Source organism: Pogona vitticeps, chromosome 2 (assembly GCF_051106095.1).
Source record: "Pogona vitticeps strain Pit_001003342236 chromosome 2, PviZW2.1, whole genome shotgun sequence".
NCBI classification, from domain to species: Eukaryota; Metazoa; Chordata; class Lepidosauria; order Squamata; family Agamidae; genus Pogona; species Pogona vitticeps.
This window is the reverse complement of record NC_135784.1, coordinates 104278179-104299570: the sequence shown is the minus strand read 5'-3', so window position 1 is coordinate 104299570 and position 21392 is coordinate 104278179. Positions and strand designations below refer to the sequence as shown.

Sequence of the window (21392 nt, the reverse complement as noted above, 5' to 3'; positions counted from 1 at the left end):
TTTACTGCTCCTGACAGTCTGCCTACCCAGATCCCATATGGAGAAAACTCGAATGTAAACAGTTTACCTAAAAATCTTCTCCCCAACTTAGGTTTTTTTTTTTTTGTAGGAAAGTTTTTATGTGAAGGCAAACTTGACCTCATGAGTTCCTTTGTGCCACATGAGAAAGAACAGTCTGGAAACAGGATTAACAATCTCATTTGCTACTTCTGAGATGTAAGCTTAAGGACAATGGCTCTAATGTTTATCCATGCACCTGACAGAATTATTTTGGTACTGTACTTCATCTCATTTCATTCCTTGGTAGCAGCTAGATTCTAAATGATACAAAGCCTTTTCTCACAGATAGCTATTTATTTTAATTTACTTAAAATATTTTTACCTCACCTTAAAAGGATCCAGGGACACATTTTAACGCTAAAAATGTGCTGAAATGTATTTTATTCCATTCCAGTCTGGCAAGCAATATAATGACACAACTCTTGATGCCACTAGTCTAGCTAGAGTCAGACTGTCTGAGAAAGGGGTTCTTATTCTTTAGGTGGCCTTGTTTTAGGTTAAAGTGATTGCAGCCAAAACTGTGCTCATGACCTGGGGTTCAATCCCAGGTAGCCGGCTCAAGGTTGACTCAGCCTTCTATCCTTCCGAGGTCGGTAAAACGAGTACCCAGCTCGCTATATTTGGTGTTTTACTTTTGAAAATTAAAATGTGGCTGAGCCTTTAATTCTTATTCTAGTTTGTTTTGTTTGGGCTGCTCTGATGCTGGTAACCTAAAGTGCTTTTCTCAGCATCATCTAGATTTTTAGGGACTACAGTTTCATCAAGAGACTTGCAAAAAAGAGGTTAATAAGTTTCAGTTGCCCTGCAAAATCTAGGCCTGTTGACCTGTGCTAGAGAAAATTGGGAAGGATGGGAAACAACTACCTGCTAACTGGGGAGCCAGTTTGTAGTTGAGTGCTATTTAATGGGAAAGCAATAAGACCATGGTCTTAATGCTTCTTCTCCTAGCACATTAGTTAAATGAAAACTGGCTTCAGCTGAACCAAAGGAAGAGGGGGAAGGGCAAGATGAGTGAAGTTACTTTGAAGAAAATTTACTCCTTTCTGGAAGGTTTGGAGTAATTGAGAATCTGGTAGAATTCTCTGTAATAGGTTGAAGTATGGCATATAGCATTAAGTTACTTTAGCTTAGGTCCTCTGAAGGCACAGTTATGCTTGTTTGTTGTCTTGGTACTTAGTCATTACCTTGCATATGCTCTGGAACAATGGAGCATTTCTGCTGGATCTTAAGTATTAGTATAAAATAGCTAGTTTTATTATTTACTTCAGGAACTGTTCTAGAATTGCCCTGGATCCAAATCTTTTTGGATGTGTATTAGCCTCAAAATTGTTGATTCCTTTTGACATTTTGAACTAAGTTTTGAAACTGCTTTGAATATCATTCTTTTTAAAAAAAAACGTTTTGCAGCCTCTTTAATAAAGCAATAAAAATTTTCACAACAGTTTGGTTACTTGGGAGTAGAATGTTTTGTTCCAGCCCTTCCCTGGAGCATTTATTGGACACGTTTTCATCTGTGGAGGGTGGTTTGTTTGTTTTCTTACCTGCCAAGGTTGGCACGCAAGTTAAAGTGTGCAAATTTGTGAGTTCTGGTGTTTTCGGGAGCACCTGGGAGTCAAGATGGCTCTGAGTGTTGGGAAGGGATGGAATAGGGAGATTCTCCCTAACCATCAGCACATTGACCTCCTGGAAGATACTGATACAGAGTAGTTTGTTCATGTGGGCCTCTCTGTCCTAGCCATAATTTTGACATCAACATATTTGAACAGTACCACATTCTAGAAGTCTTCTAAAAGAAGAAGACTACCTTCCATAATTTTAGGCTAAGTGTTTTTTGAATACTTAAATTGTGATGCTAAGCATCTTTTTTATCCCACTGAGACTTGTTTCCAAGTATTTTCAAACCAAGATTTTAGAATAATGGTTTTCTTTTTTTAAAAAATGTTTTAATATCCCATTGCTGTTTTCAGAGATTTCTGGTGGGATGTTGCATATTAACTTTCTGGCCTGTGAGCAGCAAATGACTGTTACATGTTTAAAACCTGAATGAGCTCCAAATGGGGAAAACAAAGCATATGACTCAGGCAACATAGACATCTCTGTCTGTGTTGGCAGTTTGATTTAAGCAAGTAGTATATGCATCTACATGTTGGAGTTCTTCTCTTGGAGGAAGAGAAGCCTTGGACAACTGAATTTAAAAGAACCAGTGGAACAGCTTTTAAAGAATATGTTTGTCTTAATAGATAAGGAAATATTCATTGTTGGATCTAACTTAAAGGAGCATTTGGGAACTAGTCCCGATAATGGTATTTTTTAAAGGTTGTATAAGAAAATAGCACAAGATTGCTGATGTTGTTGGAATAAGGACCCTGCCGATATCTAGGGTTTGTTGATTGTGTAGCAGTATAGCTGTTTAATTATTTGCAGATGGACTTGGCAAAGGAGGTGGTGATGCAGGCACGTAGAGGGGGTGAGCGCAGTACTTTAGGGGTGTGATGCTGAGCTTGGAAGCAAGAAAGCCAGCTGGAAGGCAATTGTTTTTGAGAAAAGAGGGATGTTTAGTGTAAAAACTCTTGGCTTCATGGGGTGAGCACAATCTTTTAGCATTAGCAAGAACTGGTAATGGGCTCACGGGCTCGAAAAGCCTTAAGGGTACTTTTTATTTTTATGAATATGACTTCCCATTTGATGACCAAGGAAGGTACAGATGATTTCTCCATTTATAACTTTAGGTTCACTTTTGTGCTTTTTATACCCTCCATCTCCTTTGTTACAAGGACAAGTGGGTTCCAGATCTGGGGTGATTATACATTTATTGGTAAAAGAGATCTTGTAATATTACTCTGGTCTCCAGGAGCATGTAATTTTGCAGCATTAACACTGAAGTAAATGCAGATTGACCTCGATGGCGTGCCCTACCAGTCTCTCCCAAGTGCCAAGGTGGTGCTGGAGGGGTAGAGTCATTAAAACAGGACCTAGGAATGTTGTGTTCCTATTAGAGGAGCCCGTTTTCAGTTTGGGCTACATGTGCATTTTCAAATGCTACATTTAGATTGCAATACTGTATCAATTAACCTAAGAGTAAACCCCATGAAACCTAGTGGAATTTCCTTTCAGGTAAACATCTGGAGCATTGCACTCTTCACATATAACAAAGTGGTGAGGATACAACTTGACATGTTTGATTTAAGCATTAACTAAAATACTTCAGCTTTTTAATGTCACAATAACAGGGTAAGGAAACTGATGTGCTCTAACTAGCACATTGCATCAGACCAGGAAAAAAAGTCAGTTTTGTTCACTTTCAAAATACTGAATTGTCAGATGAGTCTCTCTGGGGAACATTTAGCCTTCCTGGTTTCTGGACTTTTAACTCTCAGAAGCCCCAGCTGGAATGGCCACTAGTCAGAGATTATAGGAGCTGTGGTTCAAAACATCAGGAGGGCCAGAGGTTCACTACTGTGGCTTGTTTTCTTTGGATATGTTGAAAGCAAAACCAGATATGTCCTATTTGTTACTTTTTGTAACTGAAAATTGCCAATTGCAAAATATTTTTCCATACGTGGAATTGATTGTGCCCATATTAGAGAAATGTTTTCTCGCCAAAAGCAAGGCTTGTGCTAAGTGTAACCTCGATTTACCATTCATATTAGAGACATGGCTTCATGAATTCTGTACAGGACCACACCCCTGAAACAATTATGTGTCCTGTATAACTTGGAAAGGGAGGCTCCTCTTTAAATAAAGATTGGTCAAATTGTTATAATATACTGTAGTTTCAGTTCAGATACACTGAGATGCAATGCATTAGGTTTATTAAAGTAGTCCATAAATCTTTTCAGATATTGGCTGTAAGAATTTGGTGTGTTAAAACTGGAAGAAGTAAATCTTAGGGAGCATCAATGGCCAAGTAATGGGTGAAAGCTATGGAGCCTTTAAAAAAAAATCTAGAAATTCTAACCTTCAATTTTAGCCAAATCTTTCTCCTCATATTTTTTTAAAAATTAGTAGTACGGGGGATAGGAGATCACAAAAGGAAAGGCAGCAAGACACCTTCTGTAGACCATGCCATTCTACTAGTAAGTTTGTGTTTACCGGAGTCCTATTTAATTGATTGGGAGGTTCTGCCAGTCTTCTTGAGGGGCTCAACAAATGGATTTTGGAGAAACAAAATATCTAGAGCAGCTATTCTCAACCTTCTTTTGACCACAGCTATAAACACAATATGAAAGAAATATAGGCTGAATCAGGACTGCATAAGTCACATAATGAATCTTATAAGGTGGTGTGTGAAGACCTATTTCTAGTCTGTGTCCCTCTTCAAATGTGCCAGGCGCCCTGAGGAGGCCATCTTCCCCCCCCCCCCCCCGAGAATGCTGATCTAGAGCTGCTGTGCTCTCCGTGGATAGGCTTTCTGAAATTCATCCACAGGTGAATTCAAATAAATAGATTCTGAAATAGATTCTGCCATATGGAAAATACATGACTCAGTAGAGTGTTTAAATGCTTCCACAGCTGAAATATGAGGAACTCTACAGCTTCTTAGAACTCCCTGGGTTTTCTTTAAATCAGGAAATCTTTACTGGTACATTTTCTAGCTCAACTTGTGTTACAAGTGACTTCTGGCCTTAGACTTGAGTGAATGAAAAGCATTTCTTCCTTCCATATGAGAAAATGACTGTGATTTTGATGATTGTTCAAGGCTAGTTCAACCTTTATGTAAACACAATTTATCCATCTGACATATTTTCTTTTTTCTTGCATTTTAAACATCTGGACTTCGAGAAAGAGACACAAATCATAGTATTCTCAGTCTAATCAAACATAGTCTCATCTAGGGAGTGTGTCATGCTCTGCTATTTTGAAGTGAGATGACCCCTTTTTCCAAAAATTGCCCACAAAAAGAAGGAAAATTTGCTTCAAGCAGGGCTTGCTGATTTAGAGCTATAACTAACAGGATGGGAAGCTTCTCATTTAGAAGCAGAACTGATTCTAGGAAGGAAAAGAGATGGGGTTATCCCTTGACATCTTCAGGGGATAATTTTCAGGCAAGGTTGATTTTGTTTGGTGATGATCATCAGGAGATACAGGCTGTACTTGCATGAAGGAACCGCCTAATTGCAAAGTTTTCTAGACATGGGCACTTCACATTCGTATCTAGGGAATTCCCACCAGCAGGAGCCCAGCCAGCCCTTCTCTGCCTCCCCGCACAGCTGACCACTTCAACACACAGGAATGCTGTAGCAAAGTTTTAACAAAGTGCCCTATGATATTCTGACTAGCAAGCTAATGAGGTGTGCACTGGGTAGAACTATGAAGTGGGTACACAGTTGGCTATAGAATTGTACTCAGAGGGTGATGATTAATGGCTCCTTCTCAAATTGGAAGAAGGTAACACATGGGGTGCCTCAGGGCTATATCCTGGGCCCAGTGCTCTTCAACAGTTTGATTAATGACCTGGATCAGGGGGGTTCAGGAAAGGTTTATCAAATTTTCAGATGACACAAAATTGGGCAAATTTTGGGTAAATTAGGTAATACCATGGAAGACAGAAACAAAATTTAAAATGATATTGATAGGCTTGAGCACTGGTCTGAAAACAACAATTGAAATTCAACAGGGATAAATGCAAAGTACTTGCACCTTGGAAAAAGATACAAAACACACAGTCACAAGATGGGGGATACCTGGCTCAGCAATACTATAAGTGAGAAGGATCTTGGAATCATCATAGATCAATATGAGCCAACAGTGTGATGGAGCTACAAAAAAGGCAAATGCTATTCTCCAAATCCTTTGAGGTGCTAGTTCACCTCTATTCAGCACTGGTTAGACCTCACCTGGAGTATTTTGTCCAGTTCAAGAAGAATGATCACAAACTGAAACAAGCTCAGAGGAGGGAAACAATGATGATCAGGAGGCTGGAAAGCAAGCTCTAAGAGGAAAGGCTGGAAGAACTAGGCATATTTAGCCTTGAGAAAAGAAGACTGAGGGGAGATATAGCAGCACTTTTCAAATACTGGAAACGCTGCCATGCAGAGGAGGGGTAGGATCTGTTCTCAATCATCCCAGAGTGCAGGACACACAAGAATGGGCTCATGTTACAGAAAGCTAGATTTTGGTTGACAGTCAGGAAAAACTTCCTCACTGTTAGAGCAGTAAGGCAGTGGAACCAGTTACCTTGAGAAGTGGTGAGTGCTCCAGCCATTCAAGAGAAACCTAGATAACCACCTGACAGATATCCTTTGCTTTGTATTCCTGCATTGAGCATGGAGTTGGACTCTGTGACCTTATAGGCCCCTTTGACTACAGTATATCTGATGATGCATAGAGTCTTGTCAAAACATTGTATGAGACTATAGTTATATGGAGGAATAGAAGAAAGACTTCATCATTTACGTACATGACATTGTTCTCTGTCTGTGAATAGAACTACCCAGAAGCCTGAGATTCTCTGTTGTTAGTTTTGTAATTCCCTGTGGACTGGGACAGAGTGCTCGGACACGAGTAGCCGTGTTCAGACACCAGAAGCAACAGAGGAGCACTGGATGGATTTAAGACCACCATTCTGTTTGTATAGTGGCCAGATAGGGCCTTTGTCTGATGAAAAATCTATTGGCAGGATATGAAAGCAACAGCACTTCCTGATTGTGTTCTCTAGCATGGTTATGCTTACTGCTTCTGACACATACAGCCTTTTTTGGGGAAAAAGTGTATTCCTGCCAGAGCTTGCAGGGTCAGTGCCCTGGGACTTCCTGAGTAACAGGGACCATAATATCATCACTCCCCCCCCTTCCTTCTAAGTCTATCTGTAATCCTCATAGTAAGTAATTTGGAGAAAATTACTTACATTTCCCCAGGAATAGTTGTAACATGCAGTATTTGAAGTGATTTGGCCATCAGTGGGCAATTATGACCCATTGTTTTTACAAAAGATAGTCTTTTCCTCCAGGGATTTGTCTCATCTCTCTTTAAAGCCAGGTTTAAACTTTAAAAGCAAATAGTTGGTGTTCTTTACTTACCCCTGTCAAATGGGAGGATGTTCATGGCAGCGGACTTGTAGATTGTGGATGGGTGCTGTGTGAAAAAGTTCATTTTATATGCCACGACTCTCCCACCAGTTAAGCTTAATTGGATGACCCCTGTTCTAGTAATGTGAGAGAAGGAGAAATATCCTCTCCATCCACTTTCTCCACACTATATCATTATGTACCCTGTCATTTCCCCTTTACTTTCATTTCTTTTTTTTTCTGAATGGTCCCCAAACCTTTCTTCCTAGAAGGGCTTCTTCTGGCTCTTTGATCCTATTGGTTGCCCTTTTTTGCCCTTTACTTTGCTCCTGGGAATTCCATCCAGGCTGAAATTAGGCCATGTGAGCTCACCTTACCCCTTCTCCTTTTGTGTCCCATGGGAACTAAGTTAAGATCTTTACTTCCATCTCATTTTCGCATACAATTTATATTATAGTAATATAAAATCTTACAGAATCAGGAGATAGCCTTCAAAGAAGTGTAGGATGTCTTGGTCTTGCAGTCTCTGTGGACAGGAAGGGACATTATATGTAGCCTGTAATTAGAGCTGAAAGCACCCTTTGATTTGAGAGCCATGACTGGGACAGTCTTTCCTGTTTGAAAAATTGGACTTTTGTTTTTAAGCCCAGTCTCAAATCAGAGCAAGCTGATTTGCAGATGACATGGGGGGAGAGAAGCTCTGCAGTGATTCTCACACAATTAACCCTTACAGATTTTCCTATTGTAATCAGGGGCTAGATAGAAGTCTGTATCTAGCCAGTTGGATCGGTTTACAAGATGGTATTTAGGTGCTCTCACAGTAAAGGCTGTAAAAGCAAATTCAAATTGCTTTTAAAGGAATTCAAAAGCAATTTGAATTCCCCGCCTTTTTTCCTTGCCTTTTTTCTGTTCGTTAACTGGAAGCTCTGGCTGCAAGTCGAAGCAAAATTTTGTAGCCGGAGCTGGTCATAACTCAAAATGGTCGTGTGTCGGGACGTTTGTAAGCTGAGGCAGCACTGTATGTCTTTTTTTAGGTGCAGCGACCAGAACTGCACACAGTACTCCAGGTATGGCCTTACCAATGTTTTGTACAATGGCATTATAATTTGTTGCTGAGGTTTTTTAAAGCTCTGTTTCAGAACCTACCCATAGGTATATCATTCTGCATTTCAGAACATACAACAGTCACATGACTGGATTTTTCACAGTTCAAATATTTGGGGGGGATTTGCCCTGTATAATTAATTTTTTCCTTGGAAGGTCGTTGTAATCCATGGCATCTGTCCCTCTTCAATACATACATCACCACAAAGGCGTTGTGGAAATCTTAGTAATCTTCCTGAGCATCTGTGCTTTTGGAAGTGGCTGGATAAAGAAGAAAAGGGCAAACATTTTGTTAAACATGAAAATAAGCAGTGCTATTTCACAAGCTAATTTTTGAATAGCGCCTGAATGTGAACAAGTGGTATAATACATTTGTGATGGAGAATTGGGAGGCTGGGATTGCTCACATGGCTGGCAGAACATTATCTCCCTAGACACTTCAGTGAGTCACTAATAAGGCAGACATTATAACAGCTGGTTGAATGTTTATATGTATATTACAGGTGGGGAATACCATTCTGCTGTTGGCCCGCTTTTTGGCGGCCTACTTCTGCCCCCCTCCCTGCCAATAGCCCCCAAGGAGCGGCCAAACATTCCTCCAGAGTAAAGTCCCCTTGCACATCTGAGGAAGTGAATTTTTGGTACAGCATCAGCCAGCTGGTTATCTGTAGGGTTTTGAAGTTTAATGACAGACACATATGTTTTGCAAATAAAATGGTCTTCTAATTCAACTTGTTAGAACACGATATTTCTCTTGTCACACCTGGCCAACATAAGTGAAATGTAGCATGTAAAAAACAAGCAGTTGCTCTTCACATGTCCGAAACCCACTTTGCATCTCTCTACTGATTCAAAGCATTTCTTGGTTGGTTTATAATCTGCATTTCTTTGCCTGGCTGAATAATTAGTTTTATATCCACTCCCATCTAGTAATTCCTGCCAAACCCTGTTTCTCCTTTTCTCTGCATGAAAGCTCCCCAGATATGTGGAATCACAAGAACTGGAGTTTGCATCTGTGGTTGTATGTATTCCCATGCTTTTTCTTGACCACTTTACCAAGCCATATACATAATGATATGAACGTCAGACTTTTTGTTTGAAACTGAACAGCTGTGGAAAGAACGCATACAAACAATAGAAAATTCTATGCCTGGGTGTTTTCTTTCTTCTAAACAAAATCAAAGTTTTATGTTTGCTGAGATCTTTTTCCTTTTTCATGCTCATAACTGGGCGTGCAATGTCAAAACTGTGAAGGATTCAAACTGCTAGATGTATTGAATACTGTATACTGTTCTCTGACTTGGCAGGTACCCTGAACTGAGAGAGCATGTGAGGGTGGTTGCGGTGTGTGTGTGTGTTGCAGTTTTAACTGGAAAATTGTAGTCAGCCAAATCGTGTGCAGTGTCTCCAGAAAACAAGAACAAGCACTTCAGATAGACTGTCATGGTTTAATATATCCAAATATATGCACCTCCAAAAATCTTTTGGCTTCTTTCCCTGTTCTGTTACATCGTTTATTGCGGTTTTGCTCTTGGCAGACCCCTTCATGGCATTTGTCACTCTGCTTTACAAAATTCTCAAATTACCAGAGAATTACTTTAGGAGTTAAATCATTTTATTATTACTTTCTTTTTTTTAGGGTAATAGAGGAGCTCAGGTTACGTGGCACTGAGCAAGTAATTCCGCATGACATCATTTTGGAAAACTGCTTTCATGTACTAGGAAAAAGCCCTTGATTGTAATAGGAAGGAGAGGCTGTGGGTCTCCCAGCTAATGCCAGCATACCATGAAAGAAGACAGTGCAGCAGAGAATGTGAAGGCAGAACTGTGGAAAAAAATCTCAGCTCTTTGAGTGAAAGCTCTCCTTGTGTACATAGGAGCCACCTGGAATCCTGGGAGGTGGGAAGGCAGTGCATTCCTGCCTACTTTATTAGGAAAGGGCCATCCCTCTCCTAAATAGCTGCCAACATTGGGTATGCCTGAGTAGGTTTCGTCAAGTGGTTTTTTGATAACTGCACAGAGTCCCTAAGAAATGTGCAAAGTGATGTTCCTTTATGCAGAATTGGTTCCTTCTTACTTGCAATCAAATCAGTGATCAAAATGGTTCACAACAAAACACATTAGCAACCACAAACAATAACATATCCCCCTCTATATTAGAGAAAGTTCAGAAGATGTTCATAGAAATATATGAATCAATGGATATATTAAACGTTGAGTTTCCAGAGAATCCAAAGTGAAGCCTCTTAACTTGTTAGAAGCATCAAGGGCAGGGTGTGGCAGGTGCTTTAGATCTGAAGGGCACAGAGTATTCGAGGTCTTTGAAGATGGAACTGTGTGTGACACAGCTGCACAATTGTCCTGCCTGCATAAGCTCGACAGCTGCGTTTCGGTAGCCTTAGATGAGACCTCTGGAAGTCTTCCAAGTTACTAGAGTTGCAATTCTTTATACTGTTCAACTGGGAAAAGAAGCTCACATAGTACACAGTGGATCTTACCACTCTTAGATGTCATTTTCGAATAGGAGATGATTCAACTTCATCTGCACGTATGCTGTCTTGTTCAATGCTCCCTGAAAAATAGTGCCCAAACTCCAAAACCCTAGCCATCAGGTACAATTTAGGTTTTGTTGTGGAAACATAGCATGTCTTTTGACTATACACACTGGAATGCTCATACAGCTACCATAGGTGGCTTTGGGTACTGTGCACCTTGGCCTGGGTAAATTATTTCAGGAGGTGCTGTTTGTCACTGGCAGCAAAATGTTTTGGGATGAGTTTGATGTTTATAAGGTTCTCCCTATAGGGGATGTTCACTAAATGGATGAGAACAGGACAGCACCTGTGAGCCCAGGTGTTGACATACCTGCTTGCCTTCCAACAGCCACACATACGGCTTCCTGAGGAGACGTTTGGGATTGGAAATATGAGTTTTTTGGACTAGTGGATGGGAGATGAGGAATTCCACACACAGACACCCAGCCTACAGTTCCCGGTATATCCTAGCATGCTTGGTCAGTACCCTTGCTGGCTGGGGGATTGTGGGAATTATAGTCCAAAAAAACTAATTCTCTGAAGCTCTGGAAAGGCCTTACACTTTATTTTATTTTTTATTTATTTATTTATTTATTTATTTATTTATTTATTTATTTATTTATTTATTTATTTATTTATTTATTTATTTATTTATTTATTTATTTATTAAATTTCTATCCTGCCCTTTTAGACAGTCAACTCCGGGTGGGTTCCGTTAAACATTGTAAACTAAAACAGTTAAAAACGTATCCACTTATCCAACTGTAAGCATATATGTCTCCTGTTAGCATCAAATGCAGAGTTATAGGAATTTAGGGGTATTTAGGTACTATCCAGCCTCACGATGCATTTGGTATATGAATAGGGGAAAAGTGTTGCAATATATTCAGATAGGTATCTTTCTGGTGCATGTATTTCGAGGCATGACTTTTGGCTGCTAGGCCATGTGTATGCTGTGTGAAATTTCCTATGTAGGTCACCTGTTTTGTGAAGTGAAGAGTTTACCTGTGGGTAGAGATACCCACTCTTGGCATGGTTCGGCCAATCAGGTCCACAAGTGTTGCTCGGGTGCCCTGGATTCCACACCCTGCCTTGTCCTACAGGTGCTCTGTCAGAAGCAGCTCCGTGGACATCCCTGTCCCACTGCCTCCTCTGAGCAGGCGCCTGTGGGAGGAGGAAGGGAATGGAATCCAGGGCACCCACACGACCACTATGGGCCTGATTGGCCAAACAGTGCCGAACCGTGGTGAGTGCCATTTCTACCTGCCAGCTAGCCTTACCATTTGATTTGTCTCTGGACTTCTCTGAGTTGCCTTCAGGAATATTTGACTGCACCACAGGACAGTGGTGGGAGCTGGCTGGAGCACCCTCTGCATGACTGCAGCTTTATATGTGACTCTGGCAGTATGGAAGGTGTGCATTAAAAATAGATGAAAGATTGTTGTCCAGGTTTGGGACAATACCATACAGTGTTTAATGCTATACAGTGGTGCCTCGCAAGACAAATGCCTCGCAGGACAAAAAAAACTGCAAGACAAATGGTTTTGGCAATGGGGTTGATTACTTGCAAGACAAATGTTCCTATGCTAGTGCTTTGCAAGACAATTTTTTCCCGTTTTTTGTTCCTGCCTCATGTTTGCTGGTTTTTAAATGTTTTTCTATGATGTTTAAAAAGTTAAAGTTTTTTGATTGAAATGTTTTAAATCATCTGCACAATATGTATGGCTTTAAAGAGCACTTAATAAACCCTTTGTAAAGCAAATTTGATTCTGTTCTGACTTTTTTTTGCCCATAGGAACACATTAATTAGATTTCAGTACATTCCTATGGGAAAACGCGTTTCGCAAGACGAATTTTTTGCAAGACAACATTAACTGTGGAATGAATTAAATTTGTCTTGCGAGGCACCACTGTATATGAACTAAGTACCACTTTGCAATCTGTCTTTCATTACTGTAATACTGTGGCGTCTACAACAGTAAGTGAAGGCATAGAATGTGATCTTGTCCTTTGTCACTGTAACTCAGTCATGGATGTAAAATCAAAAATAAGGTAAAGGTAAAGGTTCCCCTTGACAATTTTTGTCCAGTCGCGTCCAACTCTAGGGGGCAGTGCTCATCTCTGTTTCCAACTCATAGAGCTAGCGATTTGTCTGAAGACAATCTTCCGTGGTCACGTGGCCAGCGCGACTAGACACGGAATGTTGTTACCTTCCCACCGTGGTGGTACCTATTTATCTACTCGCATTTTGTATGCTTTCGAACCGCGAGGTTGGCGGCAGCTGGAACAAGCAGTGGGGGCTCACTCCATCATGTGGATTCGATCTTATGACGGCAGGTCTTCTGACGTTGCAGCACAGAGGCTTCTGCGGTTTAACCTGCAGCGCCACCACATCCCCAAAAATTAATACACAGAATAAATTTTATTTTATAGCTTAAATATTAAACATTTACTGTTTGGGTTAGAGATGGCTAACTTTAGAAATGCAGAAATGGATATTCATAGCTAGTAGCATTCAAACTTAATAATTCACCTGGATTGTGTTGTAGGTTTCTTCCGTTTAGTTGAATTTTTGAATTTGTTGTAACTGAAAAGTAGTATTGATTTTCAGTACAGTTGGAGAAGGCTAGGTTGCTTCTCTTTGTATTTTTCAATGTTGTGTACCTACTTTTTTCCTTTATGTTTTGCAGATACTCATTTGACTCAAGATGACTCCTTTGTTTAAAACGTTACTGTTAACCTACCTGACCTGTGTGGGACAGATACAAGCGGAATTTTTCACTTCTATAGGTATGGAAAACCATAGGCAAGTTGGTAGAATGCTGCATTATAGCCTTGAGCAACCATATCTTTAAGTAGTGAAAACATGGTGCATTTCAAGAAGATTACCATCCCCCCCCCCCCGGCAGGCACCCGGTCCCTGATCCTATTGTGGAACCCTAATGAATGTCTTTAAGAGAGAGGTGAGAAAGGATCAGAGATCTGGTCACAGACCTCTGATATCTCAGTGCACTTGGCCCTTCGGCTACAGATCCCACTGCTGCAACGAATGGCTGTTCATTTTCAGTCTTTCTTTACAAAGAACAACAGCACCTTGAAGATCTAAGATATCTCAACCTAAGCCTCTCTCGTATTATGTAGACCTGTCCTTGGCTAACTCACCCACCCACCATCGGCTCGCAAGAACATAATGGGGGCCTTGGCAGCTTCAAAGGAGAGGCCAGCATAGCCTTTGGGAGCCTCCATGCCATGGCGAGGTTGCAGAGGATGACTTTGTGGAATCACAACAACATTGCACAGACGCAATCTCTCACACTCCCTTCACAAAGATATTTTTTTTTATTTTCCCTCAGTGTTAAACAAAATAGTGTTGAAAAGGTAGAACAGGTGAGGTCATCTTACAGATACCATGAAGGAGCTCACATCTGATGTGACATTAAATTGAAAGTACAGTAAAGGTTAAGTCTAGCTAGCGTTTCCTTCCTTTTCTGGAGGCATTCAGACATGGCTGTATTTGGGTGGCAAGGGGCAGTGTTTTCTGTTGCTAGCAGAAGAGGGAGGGAGGATGACTCATTCATTCCTTGGGATTTGGCTACAGCATTATAATTTTGGTGAGCACATTTACCATTGTAAGCTTATTTACACATACCAGAAGTAAGCATACAGGGTGGGGAGTGGGAGCAGGGAGATATAAGATTTTTGCTAATAATCTTTGTGGGAGCTGTGCACCTGTTATGCCTTTGACAGTTTCATAGCTCAGTACTAAATCACTTTCTATTTAAAACCAAACTGTTTAAAAGGACTTCAGATTTAAGGAACTATTTTGCAGATTTTGTGATAAATATGACAGTTGCGCAAGAGCAGTGAACGCTCAGGTGGGTCTTGTAAACCGTGTCCCATTCAATTTAATGATGCACATTAAGAATCAGTGGTAAACTTCATGGCCATTTTCTGTTCTGGAGACTGTAAATATGTGCATAGTTAACCTGAGGCTCTGTAGCAGACCATATTAAGCTAAAAATTCCAGGTTTCCCTTTCATCTTCTTTGCCTTCGCTATATTACTGGCTTATATGCAGTACAATGTTTAAAGCAGTTCTGTGTTTGAAGCAATAAAAGAAAACCATAACTGAGACATCCCTTTGCTCTGTATTTGGAAGCACTGACGTTCCTAATGCAATATCTCAAATTACAGTGGATGCTTAGTTTGCCATTTTCCTGTCCAGTATCTGTTCTCTTGTAACAAAAAAGAATAAATGGCATTCAAAGGTGGTTTGACAGAGACAAAAACTCATGCAAGTGGGAGAAGTGATAAATAAACAATTCAGAACCCACCCACAAATCTTTCCTTATCATTCTACATTCAAAAGTAATTCTTGTGATTATGACTAATTGGGTTCTAACTTCTTGAACATTAACTGATCTGGTAAAGATACTGTTATACATCTGTATTTTTTTAAAAAAAATATACTGTGTTGTACTTATTTAAATTTATTTTGAGGTAGCTTTCAATGTGTAGTGTGCATAATGAGAAAAAAAAGGAATGTAATAGAACAATAAAAGCAGCCAGAAAGCAGTCAAAACTCGCAGAATTCCTTAGATAAGGAGACTGTAGAAACAATCTCTGAACTTATTGGCAGAACCAGTCTTCTAGATTTAAGCAAATGCTTTTCAACCGGGTGGGGTAAACTCTGTCTTATCTAGCTCTTTGGAGGCTCTCGCCCCCCTTCTCTCCATGTAGAGGGAGATCTTTTGGTTATTTTTGAGGTAATAGGAGGATCCGGCTGGAAGAACAACTTGGTTGGCAGCTTTCAGGAGGCTTTTTTAGAGGTAAGTGAATCCTCATCCAGGCTCAGCTGCCATCACGCCTGCTCTTTTTGAGGATGGGAGGAAGGAACCAAGCCAGTTTTGCAGCTGAAACACTGGCTGGAAAAATTCCACCCGCTGGAGACTTGCTGATGTCATTTGGCCCACACAGGGCTCCAAGGTTGGGAATCTAGCATCAGAACTTTTAGCCAGTTGTGTATTTCTTTTCCTCACAGAGAAGGATATCCTCTTAATGTTTGCTAACATATGATTTTCTTCTAACAAAGGCCAGATGACAGACCTGATCTATGCAGAAAAAGATCTGGTCCAATCGTTGAAGACATACATTCAAGAAGAAGAATCGAAGCTTGCTAAAATTAAAAGGTAAAAGGAAAATACTCTTTTCTGAGTTTAATGCAGTAAATCTGATTTTTCACTGTTTATATTGTCTTTTGTCAATACTGCAAAGGTGTATAAACTTACCTGACGTTATACCCCACTGAATGGGTGGATTTGATGGCCTTATAGACAGTTTCCAACTCCCATTTTTCTATATTTCTATGATTTCTCATGGCCTAGTGGTTAAACTGCAGTACTGCAGCCAAAACTCTGCTCATGACCCAGATTCAATCCTAGGTAGCTGACTCAAGGTTCGCTCAGCCTTCCATCCTTCTGAGGTCTCTAAACTGAGTACCCAGCTTGTTCTGGAGGGCTGTGTAGCCCACATGATTAAATTCTAAACTGCCCAGAGAGTGCTTTAAGCACTATAGGCTGTATATAAGGAGCACATTTGTTTTGCTTTGCTCTCATACCTTTTGCACGCTGTGGAGCAGAGAATCCTTGATGACCAGAAGAAAAAGTGAGAGATATTTATATTCTCCAAGTATATACAGTGGTGCCTCGACTTACGAACGTCCCGAGTTACGACCAATTCGAATTACGACCAGCTCTGGCCACAAAATTTTGCTTTGACTTGTGACTGGAAGCTTTGAGTTATGATCAGAAAAAAGGTGGGGGGAAAAGGCGGGGAATTTAAATTACTAACTGTTGGTCGGTGAAGAGGCTGCTTCTTTGTAGCTCTTTTGCCCCAAGGGTTAGAGAGAGTGTGTCAGAAGAGGCTTCGGACTGCCTGGTGCTGCTTTCTGCTTTTTAAAATGCCTGTTCTGAGTGAGTACAGGGTTTTGCAGCGTGGGTTTGGGCTGGGGGTGTATGTTTCTGTGCTGTGATTTTTTTGGTTTTTTGGTGTCGGTTTTTTTTTCAGCCCAAGCGAGTTCCGATGGGGCTTGCTGTGTTGTTGTTTTTTTTGTGTGATTTTTTTTCAGCCCCAGCTCGTTGTGATGGGGCCTGCTGTGTTTTGTTTTTTTATTATTATATTTTTCAGCCCCAAAGTGTTCCGATGGGGCTTGGAATTCCCCCCCCCCAGCCAGAATGGATGAATGGGGTTTCAATGCATTCCTGTGGGAAATGGTGCTTTGACTTATGATCAGTTCGAGTTACGACCATCTTCTGAAACGGATTAAGTTCATAAGTCGAGGCACCACTGTATTGTTTAATTATTGCTTTCATGCAGTAATGCTCAAGAGATACCATACCAAATAGGCCTGAGAAACTGTTCCATCCTTCAATATTATCAGTCGTGTAGGAGATACTCTGGCACCCAGGATAGACCGAGGATGGAGCCCATTGAGAGTATTAATGGAACCAGGTGTAGTCAAGAGTAGACAAACCTCAGAGTTATGAAATTTACCTCATTTTTTTTTCATTAGAACCTTGAGGTTCACCAGCTAAATGTAAAATGCTTTTCTTGGGCAAGTGCAACTATGCTGAGGATTAAGGAATAACATATTTCTAACCACATGCTCAGCTCAGGTATTTATTCCAAGCAGTGCCAGAATTGGATTTCTAGCTATTTTAAGACAAAAACCCACTCTTGCCATTCATTTTTTCCTTATTATTTTCACTGATGTAAATCAGGAAGAAAAACTCCTCAACTGTTGCTATTATGACACAATTGGAGGCCTGTATCGGTCCCCCTGAAATGTAAGAGAAGACCATATAGCTTCTGCCACCATTGGCTCCAGTCCCAGTAGACACTTTAGCACTCAATCTTATCAGCTGCTGCTTTGGTCCAATGTCTTCATGATTGTGCTGAAGTAAAAAAAGTAATAATTATAAATAAACAAAATAATTTGCACTGTAACAAGTCGCTTTACATTTCTAAAGTGCCAGAGAAATTGTAGAGTGACAGTGGTTATGTTATTAACCTTAAAAAGAAAATAGATACAATATATGCCAAAAGGGACGTGGTGGCGCTGTGGGCTAAACCTCAGAAGCCTGTGCTGCAGGGTCAGAAGACCAAGCAGTCGTAAGATCGAATCCACGTGACAGAGTGAGCGCCCGTCTCTTGTCCCAGCTCCCACCAACCTAGCGGTTCGAAAACATGCAAATGCAAGTAGATAAATAGGGACCACCTCGGTGGGAAGGTAACAGCGTTCCATGTCTAAGTCGCACTGGCCATGTGACCACGGAAGATTGTCTTCAGACAAAACGCTGGCTCTATGGCTTGGAAATGGGGATGAGCACCGCCCCCTAGAGTCGGACACGACTGGACAAAAATTGTCAAGGGGAACCTTTACCTTTTATGCCATAATGTGTCAAAAAGGGGGCAGAAAAGTTAACTGAGGTTTTCATTTTAATATAATGTTACTCTTTCAGGGATGATAGGGTAAAAAAAATAAATCAAGAGGTTAGTTTTCCAAAACTGAGACATATGCTTTTATTTTTTAGTTGGGCTGAGAAAATGGAATCCCTAACTTTCAAGTCCACTTCAGATCCCGAAGGTTATCTTGCACACCCAGTCAATGCTTACAAGCTGGTGAAGCGTCTAAACACAGAATGGCTCAAGCTAGAGAATCTGGTTCTCGAGGACACAACTAAGGGTAAGGATCTTAAGAAAACCAATTATATATAATTTCTAATATTAGATAATGTGATGCAACTGGAGTATTGCGTACAGTTCTGGTCACCACACCTCAAAAAAAGACATAATGGAACTGGAAAAGGTGCAGAAGAGAGCGACTAAAATGATGGCTAGGCAGGGACACCTCCCTTATGAGGAAAGGCTACAGTGTTTGGGGCTCTTTAGTCTAGAGAAAAGGCGCCTGGGGGGGGGGGCGTGATTGAGACATGTAAAATTATGCAGGGGATGGGTACCGTGGATAGAGGGAAGCTCTTTCCCCTCTCATGCAGTATCAGAACCAGGGGTCATCCATTCAAATTGAGTGTTGGGAGAGTGAGAACAGACAAAAGAAAATCTTTACCCAGCGTGTTGTTAGTCTGTGGAACTCCTTGCCACAGGATGTGGTGGTGGCATCTGGCCTAGATGCCTTCAAAAGGGGATTGGACAGATTCCTGGAGGAAAAGTCCACAGCAGATTACAAGCCATGGTGGGGATGTATAATTTCCAGGCTTCAAAAGAAGGTACTTCAAAATGCGAGGTGTGTGTGTGTGTGTGGGGGTATCAGGAGACAGATATCTAGTCTTGTGTGCTCCCCAAAGCATTCAGTGGGGCCACTGTGGGATACAGGAAGCTGGACTAGATGGGCTGTTGGCCTGATCCTATCAGGGCTCTTCTTATGTTCTGAACTTTGTCAGGCAGCAGATGCTGCTGGTTGAAGAGTGAAGGAAGGTGGGCAGTGAGGTCTTAAAGAGCAGAAGCATTGTGTACAATTGTGTACCATGCTGCTGCTCCATGCACTTAAAGCTAGCCTACGCCTGTCAGGTGTGGTGTAGTGGAGAATTCTGCTCAGTTAGTTACGTAATTAATTCTACTCCGAACTCAGTTGAGTTCAGTGTGATATATTGGGATTTATGGAAGCATTTTATTCTTTCTTAGGCAACAAAGTGCCTAGAACCAGCCCTGGCTAGGAAGTGCTATCTGTTCAGAGTTGTCCTCAAAACTTGTTGCTTGGCCACCTGGCAAACCACCCACAACTGGCCCCTGTGAACAGGACTGGCAACTTGATCAAGTCTCGTTCTCAGGGGTAGAAAAAGGTTTCACAAATCTATGAACTAAATAAGTCAGAAATACTCAAGGAATAAGCTCTGTGGCATAGCAATAAGCCCATAAAGTATGCATTTCCTCAGTATTCCCTCTACCATCCTATGTATCTCAATATGCTTATGATACCAACCATGAGATTTCACAAGAATCTCCCTTCCTCTTTTCCAAATAAGTTCTTGGAGCATACAAGTTGCCATTGGAGAGTCAGTGCAGTGTAATCATTAGATCAGTGGTTGGAACTTGGGAGAGCTGAGTTCTAGTCCCCACTGAGCCATGGAATATGAGGCCAGTCACTGTTTGCCCTCCTCTCTACTTCACAGCTTGCTTTGGGGATAAAATGGGGTGGAGGAGGGGCTTGTATGTCACTTGGGGCTCACTGGACATATAGGAAGGTATAAATTTAACAAATATGAAATGACAGAAACATCAACAGGAGCATGAGGCATCTGCATGGATCGCTGTATTTTTGGGGGGGGGGCGAGGATAAAAATGTTTTGGATGCTTTTCATGCTATGCTTTATTTAATGACAGTAATGCATGAGGATTTTAATTCTGCTGTCCAGATGTGAATTACAGTGGTTCTTTACTTTGCAGAATAAAGAAGTTGTAGTCAACTGTATTTTCAAATGCACTATTAAGACCGACCATCTGTGACTATACTTTTTGAGGTTTTTCTTTTAGAAATGTTCCTTATACTAGCATGCTTATCTTTCTTGCAAATCAGGTTTTTTCCAAAAAGAAGAAGATGTGTGGGGTTTTGTTGTTGTTGTTTTTTAAGCACTTGAGTACCAAGGAGGAAATTCAGTTTCTCAGAAATCAACCACATAAGGGTTTGGGAGAGCGTGTGTGTGTTTAGTGGCTTTGAAGTGTGCATTTTCAGCCAGGAATTGTAACATATGTTGCAGCAGTTTGCTGCAAGAGAGAGAGAAAAAGAACTCTTCAAGCTTTGACAGAACAGAAAAAGAAGACGACTATATTCACTAACAAAAGGGTCTGTGCTGCAAGCACTAGAATGATAGTAGAAGATAATATCACACTTACTGTTTCATGCTTCCATTGTTTTTAGGTTTATTGGCCATATGTAAGTACTGGGAGTGCAGCCAGGCTTATCCCATGACCTTCTCTGAAATGACTTGAGGCTCTTTGCTTTCCAAGAGAGTTGTCTGTATACACTGGCCGAAATTCTGTTACAGTGGACCCTCGACTTACAGACGGCTCGACTTACAGACTTTTTGAGTTACAGACTTCTCTGGCTGCAAAATTTAGATTCGACTTGCAGCCAGAGAATCGACTTACAGACCAGAAAAAAAACCCAAAATGGAATAAAAATAGAATAAAAACCACTGGTTATGGGATTAATCGGTTTTCAGTGCATTGTAGGTCAATGGAGATTCGACTTACAGACTTTTCGACTTGCAGCCACCATTCCAATACGGATTAATTCCTTAAGTAGAGGGTCCACTGTGCTTAACATAGTAAGTTGCACTAAGCGTAGGCCTGTTGAATCAGTAAGAATTTAGTGAGTTAACCTCTCCATAAGTGCCATTGATTCCAATGAGCTTACTTTGGTTCTGACTTACTTTAGTTAATTGCAACTAGAGTAGGCCCATTTAAATAAGTGGAACTTACAGTACTACAGTAAACTGTTTGTTTGCTTTTTATATTGCCCATTTGGTAGCCAAGTCCACTCTGTGCGGTTTACAACAAGCTATGGGGTTTCAGCTACTGTTTAGTGGGTCACAGCAATTGTGTAGGGTTATTGGGGCAGGAAGTCTAAAATATGTTCATTTACCCCCTGTTTTTGCTAATATTTGCAGTCA

At 40.9% G+C, this 21392-nt stretch overlaps 1 protein-coding gene across 5 annotated transcripts in view; it reads left to right on the top strand.

Moving 5' to 3' along the window:
- P4HA2 (prolyl 4-hydroxylase subunit alpha 2) overlaps positions 1-21392 on the top strand; it is a 71291-nt gene that overhangs the window by 4682 nt on the left and 45217 nt on the right. For 4 of the 5 annotated variants that reach the window (XM_072990183.2, XM_072990181.2, XM_072990184.2 and 1 more), the window contains 3 exons: positions 13396-13495; positions 15797-15893; positions 18297-18448. In XM_072990183.2, the coding sequence (XP_072846284.1) occupies positions 13414-13495; positions 15797-15893; positions 18297-18448 (331 nt within the window). In that variant the 5' untranslated portion in view covers positions 13396-13413. Of the gene's footprint in view, positions 1-11054; positions 11185-13395; positions 13496-15796; positions 15894-18296; positions 18449-21392 lie in introns of those variants that run through there. The other variant, XM_078385753.1, reaches the window with a different exon arrangement.